Raw genomic sequence first — 19,176 nt, 5'->3', positions numbered from 1 at the left:
GCCTAAAGGGGTTAGGAGTGGGGCTGCCAGGGAATGGAGCTGCTTTCATCTGAAAATTGAAAATCCTGCTATCTTTCTCAGCATGCTGCTACCCTGCTAAATCTGTTTTCTCAGTGGCAAGTTATTAGAAACATATGTCATCCCCGGAGAAAAAAAAAAAAAGAAGGAAAATATTCCAAAGAATTTCAGTATAATTTTTATGTTTGTGTGGGGTTGGAGTAACGTGAGGGAGTAGCCTGTTTTTACAGTTTTAAGGATTTAGTAAGGTATTTTATAAACTAAATAATTGTGCTCCTAATAAACAAGTCTCAGAAAATTTCATTGCTTAGGGCTACAAGACATTGTGTCTCAGTACATCGGAAAAACTATCATTTTTGTTTGTTTTCGATCTGTACTTCCTTCTGTAAAGGAGTAAGGGAATTTTTTAATGTTTACTTTTGCAAAGTGATGAAATGTCTAAATTCTTGGTTCTTGAGCATCCAAAAAAAGTCACTTCAAACCAGTGAGTTGTTTATTGCAGGTGATCGGAGCTGCAGCATTTACCCGGGTGCCCCGGCAGTTTGGAGTGAAGTGTCTCCCCGTAACTTTTTTCTTTTGTGGATTATACAAAGTCCCCTCAGCTCACAAGTCCCATGGGGTAAGGGCGTGCCTGGGGACAGTTCCCCCAGCTCCGCAGCTGTGCAGTGGCTTTGTTACGCCGCGGTAATTTGCTTATGAGCTGGAGTCCTGAGCTTCGCTTCGAGCTCCTAAGTTGCTTTGGTACATTTGAACACATTAATGGTAATCTTAACCTGTAAATCTTGACACAAGAGCAGAGATGTTTTAAGAATAGGTTATGGAGGTTGTTATAAGAGCATATTCTTTGTCAACACTTCATCTTTTAAAGGAAACAATCATTTTAAATTAGGAAAGTGAAGCGCAAAGCACCTCTCCGGCTAGCTGACCGACAGCGATTTCCTGTTGTCCTTGGTGCCCTACAAAAGGCAGGGAAGGGAGCTCCAGCTCCTCTTCCCTGTGTCACCGCTCGGTTTGGATGAGTCCTGCAGGCCCTCGGCTCTTCAAACCTTTAGCCCTGGAGGCCGTGGCACAGCACGGGTGTCCTCCCAGTGCTGGGCTTTGGGGCTCAGCGTGTGCAGCTTCCAGCAGCAGCACAGCGCTGGTGCAGCTCCAGGGACGCCGAGTTGAGGGGACTGGGAGTTGTTACTGGGGAGTGGGAAGAAGAATGTCAGCAGAAGCCACGGGTAGTCCCTGGTGCTATCCAAAAGCAGAAAAGTAAGCAAATTTGCCTTGGAGCTGGCTCTTCTAGTTCCGGCTCAAGGGTAAAATCCCATTAAAATCAATGGGGTTCTTGCCTTACCACAGGAGAGGGCTCCCGGTTTGCTCTGTAAGCTGGTTAGATGCAGCAGCTCAGTAATTTTACAGAGAGTAGTCCAGCCTTTTGCGTTAACATATGTCAAGCAAAATGATTAAATTTCCATTAGTCCTCCAGTGTAATAAAATAATTTCATTGTCCTAGACTGTTGTCGCAGTTCCTACTTTAGATGTAAATGTTGAAGTGCAGCTGAAGCATTTACTTAGCAGAAAAAGAGAGTATTATTCTTGGACAATGTCCTGTGCCACTGACATCTTCTCTTAATTAGCTTCCATGTTGCAGGGGATGAGATTTCTTTCAGGGAAATGTCATCATTTTAACAAAAGGATGACCAAACGCTGACAGCTGGAGTTTGGCACTAGCGTTCTGCATCAAATATTAGTAAATGAATTCCAAAATAGCTGGACTGCTTTTTTGGTCCCTGGCTGGCTGTGCATAATTAGCTCCTTTTCAAGTGTTTCGCCCAGAAGAAATGCTCGGCCACCTGCACGGGAACAAGCCAATAGCTTTTTTTAAATCTTGGTGGGTCCTGTTAATGCTGAATTCCCCCAGAAGCCAAACCACTGGCAGCAGGTTGGTAGCCTTCACCTCTGAAGTCTCTCCCCCCTCAGCTACTGGGGACTGGCCATGAAGAGGAAAGCGGGGAGCAGTACCAGAACAGCGGGGTTTGGATGCGTGGGTTCTTGTCCTCTAAGGCTCGTGCTTGACGTTGCCTGGCTTTAATTAAACTCAAAGAAGCATCTGTGCCATCTGGGGCTCCCAGATGAACCATTTGGCCCTGAGCTGATTTACCTCGGCCTGCTCTTACCCTCGTTTGTCTTGTGTGGTGTCCACGAGCAGAGCATTTGCTGGCAGCTTTGTACCAGCTCCTGCCACCCTTAGAAGCAGCACAAGCTTTGCATGGACCTCGGCGAGAGAAGAATTGTGATGCTTGGCTGTCAGAGGGCTTTGTCCATCCCATAACCCTCCCAAGTCCTCGTGTGTGGCTCCTGCTTCGTTGCTGCCAGGAAGAAGTCTTCTCCTGACCTCCTCGTGACACATCCAGGTGACCATGTTGGGGTGAAAACACCGGTGGCTGAACAGTGCTGCTGGTGTTGAGACAGTCACACGTTGACGAGGACAAGGAGTGCACCGATGCTGCTGTGGTCCTGGGAGACCGCTGGGAAGAAGGTGAGGAAGATCCTTGGCACTTTCTCCTCGGTTCTGAGCCAGGCCCTGCTCAGAAGCTCCCTCCCTGGTTTGGGCATGTCACTGAAGCATCCATCCTTTTGTGCCTGGATCAGCGCTTCTTTGGTTCTGCTCCTACTTTTAAGGAGCTGTTTGATAGCAAATCAGCATTTGTAATAAGCACCAGATGGATGACACTGGAAAATTAATTCCTAATTTACTTACACACCAAATGATTTGTGAGGCAGCAGGATGTGCCGGGTGAACAGTTCTGGTTGGAGCTCCAACTGCTCGCGGTGCCTCTTGAAACCACGTCTGTGTGCGCGGCTCAGTGCTGCTTCCGTGGGGAAAGAAAGGAACCGGCTGAGCTTAATCTGCACTGAAAAGTTCATCTCGGATCTTGTTAATTATCCTGAGGAAAGTCGCGGTGCAAAAATACACTTGCCAACTCATTAGGCTGCGGCTGGAAGTCTGGGGAGACCCGCTGATGCTTTCGAGGACAAAATCAGCTGCTTTCCTCCTCCACCCCCGGAGTTTTAAGGGCAGAGACCGAGGGGAATCGGTTTATGCTTTGAAAGTGTTGCTGTGCCTAGGAGCTCTCCTTGGGTATTGTATCAGCCAGCAAAATCACTGCAGCCCTTTCCACGAGGAAAGCCACACGGATGGGCTGAGCGGGGCCAATTAGCAGGAGGAGGCTGTAATTGGAGCCACACTTCGCTATGACAGGGCCCACATTTACGTCCTGCTGTTCTGCTTTCGTGCCCGGCCAGCCAGTTGGTTTTCTTTTGTACTGAAAACTCCTTTTAATGCCCAGGAGTTGGCCTGGTGGAGAAGGATCATGAGTAGCCCTCTGAGGATCTGCGACCTTCCAGGACCACTGGATCCTGGTCTGCCGACAGCAGTGGGAGCATTTCCTTCAGTGCCAGTCGGATGGAGCTGTAAGCGTGGAAGAAGTGATGGGACAGAGCTTCCCTTGAATCACTAATGAAAGGGATTAAAAAATTACCACTGTAAAAACAGCCAAACGTATTGTTGCAGTGTTTCAGACCCAAGTTCTGAGAGGGAACATTTACTTGAGCTATTTAAATTACAGTAGCAGAGGAGAGCAGGTCGCTGGGATGTTTTCATAAGCATCAATTTGTATACAAATTCTTTTTTACAGAACCTATTTTTAGCCTTGTTTGAACCGAGGAAGTCGCTTTGTGAAGGAAGTCCCTGTAGGAATCTCCAAGCTCCTTACTGCCGGTCCCATAACCCCAGTGCTCTTGGCTACGTGGCCACCTCCATGGGATGCCTGTGCCAGGTCCTTGGCTTCTGGATTCATTTTGATTCATCCCTGTGAGGAATATGCATCGGCTAACTTCAGGCAGAATAGCCCACATTTATTTTAAAGCACTGCCTATTTTCTCCTTATTTTCTGCCTATTTCTGTAGCTCCTTTTGTGATGTTTCTTCCCTATTCAACTACGAACGCTTTTGTTTTCCTACGCTGTCCTGTAGCTTTATCCTGTGTTTAGTTATTTGCTTCCTTTGCTTTTTTAATGGCCCGGTTATCATTTCTGCCTCGTTCCTCCTTTATATTGCTCTGGTGGTAGGCAACGTGCTGCATTTCTGGTGACAGTAATTGAGAAATGAGAAATTTCGCCAAGTTCTTTGCAGGTGAAATCAGCCAGTCCCAGCTGCACACGTCTCCGGCTTGTTTATTTAAGAGAGAAACCCCAAATCCGTGCCTATTGTTTTTCCACTCTGTGCTCTAACCCAGTCTGAAGAGCAGCTCGATGCAGGAGTCAGTGGGTAAAATTCCCTGGCCTTTCAAAGGTAACAAATTTAGCTTGGATTCGCTGGATTTGAATGTTTAGACTCCTTATTGATTGGTTTTTAATTAGCAAGATTTCAGCATTGCCCCACTGAAGATACCTTTACATCTGATTTCACTTTATACATGTACCTGCGTGATGTTGAACTGGACTTTGAGTAACCGGGCAGGGTTACCCTTATGGGAGGGAGGGGTTCTGCCTGTGGCAGGAAGATGCAAATGGGCATTTTATCTTTGAGGCATGCTTTGTGTGTGGCTTTTGGTGTTTCAGCCCTTCAGCATTTTTCGGAATGCCTGTGGAGCCTTAACAAGTCGTGTGCTTTCTTTCTACATTGTAATTTCAATTTTTTGTACATATTTTCACTTGTTCTGCCATACTTCTCTAAAGCTGAACTCAGAAGCAAAATTAACTCTATGGCATGTTAGAGATATTTGAGAATTATGCTTTGAGATGTCGCAGTTGTCTGTAAAATAGTAATAGGGAGCTAAATAGGGGAGATTTTGTTTCTCTTTAAAGTAAGGTGGGAAGTTTCTGCGACTCGTTTGCTGTGTTGTGAGGTATTTTGTTCCCAAGGACTTCCAACCTTCAGTCTTCAAGGAAATAGCAACACAGCAAAAATAGTTCTTGGCAGAAAAAAAAATCAGTTATTGTGTGTATCCCGTGTGTGATTTTTCAAGAGTGCTTGGACCCAGGAAAGATGAGACTTGATGGGTGTAAAGTTGTAGTGCTGAAGATGCCGTGTTTGAGCTGTGATAAATCTGTAGCCACGCTGGCGATGTGCTTTGTGTAGTGAGTTTCTTCAAAAACTTGGATGATCATTTTGTACACTTCTTCTTACTAAAGAGTAGATTTCACCTGGACAATCTTGTTAAGCAGCATAGTATTGGAGTCACGCTGGAGAGCATCCAGCCCATGGAAAGTGGACAAAACTTCTCGTTTGCCTTCATGCTAGAAAGGAATTCAGTTTTGTAATGATGAGGGTGGAGAAAAGCAGAGCATAATTTCTGTCTCCCAGAGCTCACCGGCTGCATGCTATTCACTCAGGAGAGATGCTGCCGAATTGGGAAATAATGTATAGTCATTACAAGAATTTTAAAGTATAGGAGAGTCTCCAGGTCCAAAAAAAAGAGACAACATTGAGATTGTTTTTTTGATAGTAGGGTGTATAAAATACACCACGCAGCTGTAGGGCTCAGGTTGGGAAAGACAATACAAGAAAAAACAATTTACAATAATTACCATAGCTGAGAAGACTCATGATTTTAAAAATTGCATGGAAATGTTTTTCAATATGGCTTCATTGCCTACAATTGCAAATAGCTGCTCCAGTCAGAAGGTAATGGTGGGCTTTTATTTCTGCCTTAACTCATCAGAGACCGTCTATGGTTTTTCTCCTGAATTATAGCAGTCCTGGCTCTGGCTGCAGCACTTTAATTTCAGAAGTGCTGTTTGTGATTGCCTCCGCGGGCCTCTGTACACCGAAGAAGTCCTGTTGACTCGCTGATGGTATGTCGTATTCACCCACGCCTCCTGGTTCTCTCCTTCATTAAGGTTTCTGTATCAGTTTGCTTACCTGGGGGCTGTAACACGTACCTTGCAGCTGTTAGCAGAGAGCTGTTTGCCAAACACATCTTCCAGCTGTTTGTAAACCTGGCGTTAAATACTGCCTTATCGATAGCGTAGCCGAAGCAAAATGCAGTCATTTTAACGAGGTTGAAAGTAGCTCTCTCTGAGTGCTTGCGTTGATTTGGTGCCACGGCCTCACCAATTGCTGTGTTCTCACCAGTTACTCTCTAAATTCCAAGAAAACCAGGGTTACGACAAACAGGAGAACGTACAGAAAACACAGTAAAACAAAGCCACAAGCTCATTTCTTCTTTCTCCAGGTCATGAAGAAAAGAAGGGAGCATATCCTGCATATCCTTTTTTTTTTTCTTCTTTTTTTCTTTCTTGTAAGTGGAAGAGCTGTATTTGCAGAAGGTGGAGAGTCGGCGTGGCTCAGCGAGGAGGTCAGAGCTGGGCAGAACAAACGAGCAGCTGACGTGCGGTCGGACGATTGCGAGTACCGGGAGGCAGGCAGGAAGCACGCTGCAGGGCTGGCACAGGACTTTGTGAACGGGCTGCCTAAGAGCACGTGGCAGAGCCAAGGAATCCTGCTCCGAGATAGATACAAATACTGGCCTCTTATTTCCAAATCTCACACGGGAGTGAGACATTAATAAACTTCGGGATCTAGTTACTGAGCTTAGCTGATATCGAGCACTTTCTACATTCACAGTGTGTTACAAATAATCCAGTGATTAAGCCAATAATGAGGAGCACAGACACGAGAGTCTGTGAGAGTCATTTTACAAGTGAAAATCATCATACAGTACCGAGTGGTTCGTTATGCCTTGTCACTGGACAGATGCATGTAAAATCTATTTCATCCACTTCTTTGTCAGGAGAAAAAATAGTGTTCTTCTCACTATAAATGGTCCATCTTCATTCCTTTGCCAGTAAGAGTTTGCTATAGGCTGGAAGGAGGGACAGATGAGGGATGATTCCTTTAAGTGTCATTTGAAGGTGAGAAAGCTTGTAAGGAAGATTGTGCTGAAAAGCTCGGAAGGCATTTTACCTGGTGACATGCGTTCTGCTTTATTTTAGCTTGTTCGGGTAATTTGTCATGTACAATGCAGATGCCTCGGGGTAAACCCCTTCTAGCACACCTCTCCTTATATTTATGACGTTGTATGACAGATTTCTTTTCCTCATTATTGTCTAACCTTTTTCAGTTGCATGCTCAACAAAGAATGGTTTCATTGGTGATGATTATTTGATGATCCGATTTCTCCTAGTCTTATACGGATTAACAACCCCACTCTCTTAATTGTTGTGCCATTACTGTGTGATACTGATTCCTAAATCCCTCAAGTTAGAATTAGATACTGTTTTACGCCTTCACTGGTTCAAGTGCCTTGCTCTGGGTGTCAGTTTATGTCCAGAGAAACCGTTTTGCACTATTTTGGCGCTACCAGGGCTTTTACCAGGGTTTTTATCAGAGCTTTTAGCCTCATCCTAAAATAGAAGAACTCATGTTCAAATTTGAGAACTTCTTTCAATACTTAGGTTTATTTTTCTATGCAAATCTGTACATTATGTCATCTCTCAGTCTTCTCAATAAACTGTCAGATTAATCTTTCTTATTATCTAAACCACCTTTCCTCCATCTCTTCAATATTTTTTGTGCTCTTTTTCAGTATTTAGTATTCTTTTTAAAAAGTGAAGACCCAAGCAGAAAACTGCACTGGAGTTGATGTTCTGTAACGCAGATACAGATCTCTCTTACCTTCTTTCATGATCTGGCCTTCTGCTCCATGGCAGAGGGTAACACGGAAAAGTGGCAAGCATTCAGAGTGAATGGAGGAAGAACTTTGGAAGTGCGTTTTCTTTTTTCCACTTCTTACTCCAGGAAGGAAGAGCTACTGTGGGGATACGTTCTGGTGTATGAAGATCTCTTACAGCCGTATGGGTTGTTACTCTTTCTCCTAATGAGATTAGAATATCAGGATGTTTGTGTGTAATCAAGGCCTTGAGTTTTTAAAGGTGAAGGTTGCAGAGCACGACATCTGCTCATTGAGCACATCCTCAACAAAAGGCTGGCACTTCCACAAGCTACTTTAGGAAACAGACAGGTTGTATCTGCTCCATGCTCCTGCCTTTATGAAGCCTGCCAGTTACCTCACATTAGGACCCCGGTGAGTGCAGCACAGACACAATCTGAATCTCTCCTTATTAATACCAAGTTAAACAGTCATTCTTTGGAAGTATCATTCTGGAGAACTGATCTCGTGCATCCTAACAGTCCTCGTTAGAGAGAAGACAATCCCTGACTTGACCACAGGGGTGGAAGTTTCCTACAATTTGCTGCCCCTTTTGACCATCAATTAAGTCACCGGGAAAACTGTTGCTGAACAGTAAAGGTGGGCTCGTGCTATTGCTGAGTGTCTGGTGTGGAAGTGGTTTTAGCAGGTGAATGACCTAGAATGGCTTCCCTTCTGTGTCCATTACAGCATCTTTGAACTTTTGTTTTCTGTGTAGCTAGCTGGATGACCTACTTCTTTGATCTAAAATTAGTATGAGTAGCTCCATTTTTAAAGCGTTTCCAAGTACTTCCACTTTTGCACCCCTGCTGCTTGCTTTCATTATACAATGGGGATGATTGTTTCCCCCTCTAGCAAAGAAGTTACAGAATTTTAAATTATTTTCCTGTACGTTGATCCAGGGGGAGAATGCCAACAGTTTGTAAGGGGTTTAAGAACACAAGTTCCCCTGACTTTTCAAATTGTATTCATACACTTAAAAGTCCCACTATGCAGATGAGAAACCAGAATTTAATTTGTGTAGTTCTTGTTTGTCAGGCTACATTTCATAGTGGTATGTAGGAAAACTCAGGGGGGATTCACAGATACTTGCAAAAAATTATTTGGCTCTCTAAGGAAGCCTGTGTGAGACACTGCTTTCAGCAACATCAAAAGGTAACTGCACACACCAGACTTCTTCATTCATGCTGCCAAAGGAATAATAGGATTACTCTGCTTTGTTTTGCCTTTTCACTCTGGCATTAAATGAGCTGAAATTTGATGTGGGAGTCTGTAAAATAAGGTCAGTTGAAAAAAGAGTTCATTGTACATTTATTCTTATTCTTCCTAGGTGTTCACAGACGAGTTCAGGTTTATCCAGAGAACCATGGCAGAAGGTGGATTTGATCCTTGTGAATGCATTTGCTCACATGAACATGCAATGAGAAGACTCATTAATCTGGTAAGGATGATATGAGAGTATTGGGAAGGGTGGTTATTCAGACATTACTTCAGCATTTGCACACTTGCAGTTACTGATGCTATTGATTTTGCTTATTCAGTTGCATGTACAGCTAGAATCTCTGTATCTGACTTTCTGATGAGTATCTAAGTACTTAATAAAGATGGTAACTTATTTTCTAGGGCTGCATTTTTACAGCATTGGCATTGTTTCTATTGAAATGTTCCTCTATAACACCCTTTTTAATCTGCGTAAAACCAAAGAAACTACCTTGTACATTCTTTGAGTTCAGTCTGATAACACACACATGAAATTCCACCTACCCATGTGGCGAGCTGGTTTTTTTTTTAATGTTTTTAACAGATTTTATATTTTTTAAACTAAGCTTTAAAAAAATACTGGATTTGAGAATCTAGTGATATTGACTTCTGAGTTCTGTTTGATGTGCTTCCCCTTGTTGATTTTCATATATTTGTTTTTATCCCATTTTTCTTTCTTAGGGTTTAAAATAATTTCCTTTTAAGTTACTGAGTACACCAACTGCTTAAGGCAGTATGTGTGAAGAACAGCCTCTCTAGGATCAGACCCTTCTTCAAAGGGTTTCTTATCAGTGTCTTAGGAAGGTTCTCAGAAAAACATGGTCTCCAACTAGCCTAGGATAAGAGTAAGGGTAATGTGCAAATCCCAAACCATGTATGTCTGGGAATCAATTCCTGTGCTTAACCTTATAATAAAACCAATTCCACTTGCATACATCCAAGGAAGGACAAACTTGCTTTAAACAGTATTTTGCAAGACATATTTGTAGCTTGTTCTTGCAAATGTGTGGGTTTCATTGATATGGCTCTGCTTTACCCTGAAGACCAAGTCCTGCATGTCCATGTCCTCTTGACCTTGGAGTTCATCACTATACTGTCTCCTTTGGACTACAGGGGAAGAACCTAAAGCCAGGCAGAAGCTGTACCTGTGCTCTCGGGAACACAGGTGACCCCATTTTTCAGAATTACTGTGCTCAGAGTAAGCAGTGTTCACCATAGATGTCCATAACGTAGCACTGTGGAACCCATGCCATCATCTTCTCACCTTGTGCCTCTTGGCCCACACACCAAGAATGACTTAAAAAAAAATATATATATGCCACACAGGGAGCCAAAGCAGTGCTGAAAACACACAAACAACAAAACCAACCAAAAATAAATAAATAAAGCAGGCTCTGTCACTGGCTGCAGCAGAAGGCAAAATGATCCCCCGCAAGGACAAGAGGAAACGGTAAGCATTTGGCTCACAGACCGTGGCAACCCTTGTGCTATGCATCAAAGCTGGGGTTGCCAAACGGTCCAAATCTAGTGGCCAGCTGCACTAAAGCCCAAAATGGCACCAGACAAATAGAGCATGTCTGTGTAGCCAATTCCCTGTTCTGTGTGGGCCTGATATCATTTCCCTTTGGTAGCTCTCAAGTATGGTGCAGCCAGTTCTTGCCCGGGTCTCACAAGTCGTTAGAGGCTGGCTTGCTTTCATATCTCATTACTGAAAGGCAACCGTTTGTCCCAAGAAAGTATTTTTGTCTTTTTCTCATGATAAGATATGTGCCATGATACATGCTAAGGTGGCAGAGGAAGCCACAGGACCAAGCTTCGTGAAGCTGTGAGGGAAGAAGGAGAATGGGTGTTTGCTGCTTTTTCTTCTGAGGTTTGTCAGATGCAAACCTGAAGCAGTATGGTCCAGGCTTTTGATGCCAGTTCTACATTTCTTACTTTTTCATTTTTTTTGCTGGAAGATACTGATAAACAATGGCATAAGTCTGCTAGAGCTCTTTTGCTGTGGCTGGAGGGTTCAAAGTAGAGGTGTGTTGTGTCCAGAGTTACACGTGCCACAAAGGTGTATGAGATTGTGTTCCTAGGCAGCACCATGCAGTAGGTGGGTGCAAACGGATGATGTGGAGGCACACTGGTTCCTGTGTTGTGAACGTAAATGGAGCAAATCACAGCTGTCATCCTCAGTGGGGTGGTCACCAAGGCCAATCTTACAGTGTTCTGTGTAGCTGCAGGAGTAAAGTTTATTGCTCAATGTTCAGCTTCCAAAAAGATGATATGATTCAACATTTGAAACTGTGAGGAGTAATGGGAAATGCCAGATTTCATCTGTTGTAAAAGGAAAACCAGCTGTTGCTAAATATTTATAAGAACAAATCACTAGCTGGGATAGTTCAGCAGAATCTAGAAAGGCAAATTCTCAAAATGCTGTCAGTGGCCAGAGAATCATCCTCAAGTGACCTGTTGCATGATTTAGCAGACTTCCTAAATCTCCATTATTATATAGGTAGCTTGTATTCTTCGGTAAGAGTTTGCTTTCTAAGCTTCTGTTTTGTCACTCAGTTGTACACAGTGTGAGCAAACAGGAATTTGTTTTAAAATAAACCCTTGGATATTTTCCAAGGTTGCTGAACTCCACAGGTCTCATTGGAGACTGAGTGTCTATTACCTCTGAAAGTTGGTTCCTCAAAACCTTTATTCCAAAACCACTGGGATACAAGAAAGGAAGGCAATCTGCAGTTTTTCAGCATGGAGGAGAGGAAATCCAGACATGCTGTATATCCAGAGTGGTTCCCTACTACTACATACTGAATTGTTGATTCTTGTTGATAGGTATTAAACAAACAAGAGCACATTGGAATGGTATTGTAGTTGGGAGTAGTTGTCAGGACTCAATGAGTGGGTTGTAATTTCCTCTAGACCATGCCCTGTAAACCCAGAAGTTCAAAGTTAAGATCAAATTTATCAGGATAACAGTGTAGTTATGAGAGATGCTCAAGTGTGGAAATACAGTTTTAGAATTCTTCAGTAATGACATTGTGCAGAAATTAACATGATTGATGTAAAGACTTTAATAGCTTACATTTAGGTTAAAGTAATTCTTACATACTGATCTGTTTATACCCGTATAGAACGATACCGATAAGAATTAAGGTTTCTGCTGACGAAGAAGTCATGATGCATTAAGCATGGCTGTTACATGTAGAGTTAAGAGCTACATCTTCAAATGCCCAGGATTTCCATTAGAGTTAACTGTATGGAAAATTTCAGTGATGATTTTATGCCAAGGACAGCAGGAGGTCAAAAAGGTCTGTTTACAACCTGAAGTTCTCATTTTAATTCCCAAAGTGAGACTTTAAATTTCTAAGTTAATTGGTGTATTTACCTTGAAATTCTTTTACAATGCATTTGGTATTCCAGGTACAATAACTTGGGGATTTTATTTTTTTTATAGATAGCACATAGTTTAAATCTCTACTTTAAATGTTCAGTTCATCTTGTCAGTACAATTAATGCTTATAAAGTGAAAAGGTTTTGTTGTTGTGATTTAAGCTCTTCTTCTCTGCTATTAGCAATGCCACAGAAAATTATGAGCAAGTAAGCTGTCTTTTTTTTAAGAAGACTAACTTTTACTAAGCCATGTGACTTGATAATTTTTCTGTCCCTCATTTTACTTGACTAAGCCAGGTTTTGTTCTGTTTCCTTTCCTTCATAATTCATAATACCGTGATGGTTTTATAGACAATAGATTTTATATCTCTAATGCAAGAGACATTTTAAAAGATTTGTTTGCTGCTTATTAGGCTGCCTGGAAGATGTTGTTCATACCAACAGTTCTTATAACTTATGGACACGTGTGTGAGTGGCATTGATTTACCTTTTGTTAGATGTTCTATCATTTTTCCTGAGGTGGATTTTTCAGGTTTCTCATCGGTGTTTTGCACATAGTAAACTTCTGTAGCGTGGCCACCACCATAAATAATAAGCAAATATTATGATTTCCAAGTATTCCTAGCAAACAGCAGAAATCTAATGTCTGGCTGTGACTTCGTCAATATTACTTCCAGTATGTAATGCCCATGGCACCATCTGTTATGATTTGGAGTTGTTGTATAACAATTTGACTATTGTATATTGGGCTCATTATTTACACTATGGATATAGCAGATAATTGGGAACTGCCATAAAAGGAAGTAAGCACAGAAGAAAAATATCATCAGATTTTCCATCCTCTGCAGATACATAAGCGTTGTTAAGAGACAATGACAGACCTGTTAGTTCGTATGACTTTATCTCCTGCTCAGTCTCTTCCATCTACACAACTTATTTTGACAAGAAGAGCCAAAGTTCAAGAATGAAGAACAACAAACAAAATCAAGGACTTTAATAGGGAGGACTCTTGACAGACAATGGGCCAGTTGTTTAAAAGATTTTCAGTGAAAGATGTTCTGTGGTATCCAGAGAAAATGATTCCTGTCTTAGTTGTGGCAGAGAACAGCAAATCTCTGGATGAGAACGATGTTATATTTAAATCTTTGTATTTCCCTTTTCTTCATTTCTCTTGCAAAATAAAAATCTGATCACACTATATAGTTCCTGTAGACTTCCATGCTATTTGAGTAAACGTGTGATCCATGATCCAAGTGTGAACACTAGACTGTGAAAGCCCAAGGTGGCAGGAATAATCATGCAGAGAACATCTTTCATGAAGCCTGACACCTGTATATGACTACTTAAAGTGGCCAGAAATGCTGAAGTGAGCCAGCGGCACCTAATTCTGTATGGTGTAAAGGTCCTTTATTTTTTCTCTGATACAGCATTATTTGCTTTACAGAAACTGTGACTTTAGATTTCCCTCATACTGGGTTCTACAAAAATGAGCAATATGTTCTTTCCCCAAAGCATTTCTAATTCTGTAATACAAAAGGACCCGTTTTGGTGAACAGCCAACAGTTCTGCTGCTGAGATTTGATGGCCTTGCAGACCTCTGTGGGAATTACAACCTTGTGCTATGCTCTTCTGTAGCTAATTGCAAAGTAATGGCCCATGTCTAGTTATGTTGCTACACCAGAAGGCTTGAATATCTCAAAAACTCTAGGGAATAGAAAGCAAATCATTTTTTAATTTGTCTTGTATTTTGAGGTGCCATTCAATTTTTATAGCAAAAAGATGCAAATTTTCAAGCTATTTCCAAAGAAAAAAATGGTTCAAACACTCCTCTGTGAACCAAATTTCCACCTAATTCTCTTGGCCAGGTCACTGTAGAGCCTTGTTAAAAACGGGCATAGTCTGAAATAGTATCCAGCCATGAGTCTTGGCTGAGTGAGACCGTGCAAACAGCACAGAATAAACACATGACTAAAATAGATCTGCGTTGTTTGCTGCAAATGGTTGAAAAGTTCTCAAGATGTCAGCACAGCTAAGCCTGACTTAAATAGTCCTTCAGGCATCCAGCAAAAATGAGTTACCCTACTGATGTGGCTTTCTATTGAAAGCAGAGCAGAACTACACTGAATGAATTCATGGTGATTTAAGGTGACCTTCTAAATTTGGAGGTTGCCCTGGAGACTCGTTACACATGCTCCATGGCATTTGCCTTCTTAATTATTTTTTAATAGCAGTTGTTACTGCTGCTAGTCTGTAGTCCTTCTGCTCCCTGGCTGCTTGGATAAGGAAGTCACATTTTGCTCTCACCATCCCCTTTTCTTCCAGACCTGTGCCTTCAGTTCCCAGTTGCTTGGAGTCTAGGGTGATTCAGAAAGGACCCTTCCCAAGAGCTGGTTGCTCATTAGGATAAAGAAGAAGCTGTCATCCTTCTGAGAGGCAGGAAAAACCTGATGTGTACCTCCTAAGGCACTGTGCCAAAAGAATAAAACACAGGAGCAGAGTAGCAGGATGCTAGCTGGTCCTGAGCACCCTTTGCTCCACTGATTTCACTGGGTGCTGAAGATGCTGGCTCTGCACAGCTTAAGGTCCCAAAACTGTATCACAAAAATCATGCACTGCTAATGGTCTGTAAACTAAAAACTAATTCTAGATCAAGCAGTACTAATGAAGGCTATTTTTGTAGACAGGTGAGTGTTAAAAAAAGCCATGAAAAATGTTGTCCACTCAGGTCCAAGTCCCATGGAGACCATTTTTGCCTATAAGGGGTTAGGTTGCAGAACTGTTGAAGGTGCCTGGCATTCTTTGCGCTTCCCATTACTGAGTTTTGTGGCATGATGGAAGCAGCTGTTTTTTAACTAGTGTGTATATATATATATACACACAAATACATACATACATATAAAAAAGGTATAAATAAAAGCAATATAGTAGTAAATATATATATAACTTGTATTTAAAGTGTTACATTTACATATAAATATATCTCTATATACATATATTACACTTATAAATATATTTATAAAAATATAATGTCTCAGTCGCCCCTGACTGTCTCAAAATAATGCTTGTGTGGTCTAACAGAATTGCAAGCAGTGTGGAAGAACAGGCACTGAAAATTCTGGCTGCTAGATAATCCAGCAGTAGTTCATAGATACAACCTGTGTTATGGATGGCTGTGATGATCAGAGCTGTGTCAGGGCCATCTTGTTTGAGAAACAAGGAGAAAATTGTGCTTTGTCCCTCAGGCCACATGTGGATGTAATCAGCACCGCACACGGGTAGAACTCCCAGTTCTAAGCCTTTGTCCTCACGGCTGTCTACGTGGGAGCACGTTTTTCATCTGCAAGTGTGCATCATTTTGCAGGAGACACTCAACTGGTCAAAAAACAAACATGTATTCTGTGTTTGTATTGTAGATGCAAATTTGTTAGTAACCTCTTGGGAGATTTGTTTATGTTGTTCACAAATATTTTCAAAGGTTTCAGTAGTGATATTGTTCATTTTTTTCTGCCTTATCCATTTGTTGTTTAGCGTTTCATGTAGTCAGAGGCACCGTGAGCTCCTTACGCTGATCCAGACATTCACATTCTTCATTTTCTTTTCCCTGACTCTCTGCTAATTCATTCTGCTTCACATTCACCTACAGTAGGATGTCAGACGTATCCCAGGTCCTCAAGGCCAGTACCAATAAAAGTTACACAACTGGGGGGAAAATAAGGGAAGAATTGAAAAGGCAGATCTATGTGACAGCGAGGTGAAAGAGAAAATGAAGAGAGGAATGAGTTCTTGGCAAATCAGTGCTCCTGGCCATACAGCGGTCACTCATACTTACCTGCTCCATCTTCCTCCATAAAATTTCATTTTTTCAGTATAAAAGTTAGCGTAATGTTCTCCCTCTCTCATAAGTAGTTGGTGATTCTGGGTCTTGAGACTTGGTTTGTAACCTGGGAATACTGCTCTGAAAGGTACCAGACATCCTTCTCGCCCTTTTGCTGTGGGAGGGAAAATTATTTGTCACCTCACAGGACCAAGCTCCATGTTTTTGTAGCAGACTGATGTTCTGTCCTGGTATGAGCAAGCATTTATTTTATCTTAATTCTGCACTTGGTCATAGAAAATGGGGAGAGGGAGCGCGGAGGGCAGTGTTCACTTTTTCCTTGCTTGTTCCTCTAAGAGAAGCTAATGTGGTTTAAAAGACGATTTAATGCTATCAATATGCCCTTCTTTTCTCCTTTTTTCCCCCTTATTTCTCTTGGCCAGCTTGTAGGAGAATAATGCGTGTAGGTGTCATTTTTTTGCATCTTTAAGTCTGAACTCTGTGGATAATGCTACAAGTCAATTTGCAACCTGCCTTGTATTCAGGACTGTCCTATCGTACCATGGCAATTTATCTATCATGTTGTTTACTAAATCATTTATATACTTTGGACAGAACAGATGTGGCTGCCAACAAAGTTTAAACAGTGATTTCATTACCTAGAAGCATCAGAATGCAATCAGAAGTACGCCGTGGGGCTGTCAGCTTCTGCCATAGCTGGGGAGAAAGGCAGAGCATACAACTGGTCTGAATTGCAAAGCAGTATTGTCACAAGGGATGATATTTTGCCCTTGTTATCACACAAAACTTTCTCTCAACAGTCCTTATGGTTCCACTTTAAATATACTTTTATTCGGGGATAAATGACCGCATGAAGTTAGTTATTTGTCCTTGCTTCCGTACTTATCTATCCTTTTCTTTTTCTTGCCACCCTTATCTGTCTCTGCTCTCTTATCTTGGTACCTAATTTGTGTGTTTCTTTCACACATTTCTCTGAGCTTTATTCCACCCCAATCTTTTGTATGGGAATCTTTTCCTGACCTGGCTCATGAACTTGCTAATTTTTCAGTCACGTCTTTTCTGAGGACTTCTTTCTGATTTGAACTGTCTCAAAAGTTACTCTAAAAGGTGATTATTTTAATGATCCCTACATAAACAATTTATTTACAGCTCATCTGCCACTGACAGATGACTGGACTTCACTGATTATAGCTTTGAGTTCCTGCCACCAGCCTCATTCCTCTTTATTACACTGTTTCAAGAGTTGGAAGGTGCTTTTGGTTAGGGATTATGTCATTATTTCTTCTGGAAAATGACACATTTGTGAGCTGTGTGATCCTCAGTATCTTCCTGATATTAGGCAAGCACTGTTTGCTTTCTTTTTTTCTCCTTTTTTTATTCTCCTTTTTTAACCCTAGTTATATACTTAACCCTAAAAAGTTTCCCCTTCCGATTCATGCTGGATAGGAACTCATAATCTTTTGCTGTCAACCTTAAAGAAAAACAGTTTGTCTGAGCAGAGACTGCAAGACCAGTCCCCAGAGGCTCTGGGGTAGCAAATTCTGAAAGCTCGTCTGCAGAGGAAGTAAGGGAGTTGTGTGGCACAAGAAGAAGTTCCTGTGAAGGTAGGCAGATGCCTTGAGTCCTCTACAGTAGCTGCCTGTGGTGAGTGGGAAATGCAAAGTAGCCCAACTTCTTTCATGGGAAGACTGAAAGGATCCCAGAGGCTGAGGTCACTGTGTCGGAAAAACAAGTTCTCTGTTTGGCTCAACAAAGCGGGTTCACTGGGCTCACTATTTCACGTGGACTTCAGTGATTTTGTGGAGCAGCTAGCGTGCAGTAGAAGTTCACGCCCTGATTGCACCACACAGCGGCATGTTTGTCTGCTCACGGATTGGGTCTGCATGGGAAAACACAGAGACTTTGCTTCAGACAGTGACTTCGCAGAAGTTTTCAGAGGCCGATAGCGAGCCTCCTTTTCTGTGACTGTCCGTGGTCTGGTCGCAGCTGGGGACTGCAAAAAGAGGTGACTCTCATCAAAAAAACCTGCGTAGACTCTTGTCAGAGCACGGCAGGGGGAGCAGCAAGAGCCAGTTGGGTTTCAGGTGTGCTTGTTGGGTAGGGGCTGTTGACCCACAAGACCATAGGTTGAAGCCATACTTTACATACGTTGTCAAAGAATTGGTGTCTAAATACGGCTGCGTTAGTGTAATCTGAGGCTACGAGCTGTCTTTTGGGGAGAAAAAAAAAGGAAAAGGTATTTCAGATTTGAATGGAGAGCCATGTTGAATGTGCCCTTTTGGTTGGTTTTATTTTTGCAATGCAAAATACGAGCGTCAAGGGGAAAGAATGAGGAAAGGCCATTTTCTCTCTTAGCAACGAAAGCATCTCAGTTTCTTTTTTTTTTTCATGACATTTTGTCAGGTTTACATTCAAGATATATCAGTAAGTAGATACTGATTTACTGTAATTCAGCCACTGGTGCCCCCTAGTTCCAAGAACTGTGTTATGAGGGGCATTGTATAAACCAGATATTCATATTGACCAAGAGTTCTTGTGGTGTGTGGATTATTAATTTTAATTGTTTTAAACTGTTCAACCCTTTAAATGTACTTTGAAGGATTTGAAGTTCACAGTTGTATTTTAGATAATGTGCATACATTTGTAATTAGTATTTTTACTTATATTGCCTTCAAGCCTACACTGCTAAAACTAACAAATTTGGAGCCTTTTTAGTTTTTCTTCTGTTTACACTTTGTTCTTACTTCATTTTGGATAATAAGCAATAAATTAGTTCATTTTTGGCTCACATGTACCAAGACATTTACTGTATTTGGATGACAAACTGCACAAAGAATGTTTAAAATTCAGATATAAAACTCTTCATTTAAATAGAAGAAAATAATTTTCTGCAAACATTTAGTTTTATAACATTTGTCACTCTTCCATCTTTTGTTGAGTAAACCCTGATGTTTTGCTCACCTCATTTCTGTATTCCTTT

At 41.7% G+C, this 19,176-nt stretch overlaps 1 protein-coding gene across 1 annotated transcript in view; it reads left to right on the top strand.

The window, feature by feature from the left end:
• SMIM14 (small integral membrane protein 14) overlaps positions 1-19,176 on the top strand; it is a 37,827-nt gene that overhangs the window by 4,485 nt on the left and 14,166 nt on the right. Inside the window, exon 2 of the mRNA XM_068680139.1 lies at positions 9,048-9,158. Within this exon, the coding sequence (XP_068536240.1) occupies positions 9,084-9,158 (75 nt within the window). The 5' untranslated portion in view covers positions 9,048-9,083. The remainder of the gene's footprint in view (positions 1-9,047; positions 9,159-19,176) is intronic.

The sequence above is a fragment of the Anas acuta genome, chromosome 4 (genome assembly GCF_963932015.1).
Source record: "Anas acuta chromosome 4, bAnaAcu1.1, whole genome shotgun sequence".
NCBI lineage: Eukaryota > Metazoa > Chordata > Aves > Anseriformes > Anatidae > Anas > Anas acuta.
The sequence above is the reverse complement of the archived record's forward strand: the minus strand, read 5'-3'. Positions and strand labels throughout refer to the sequence as shown.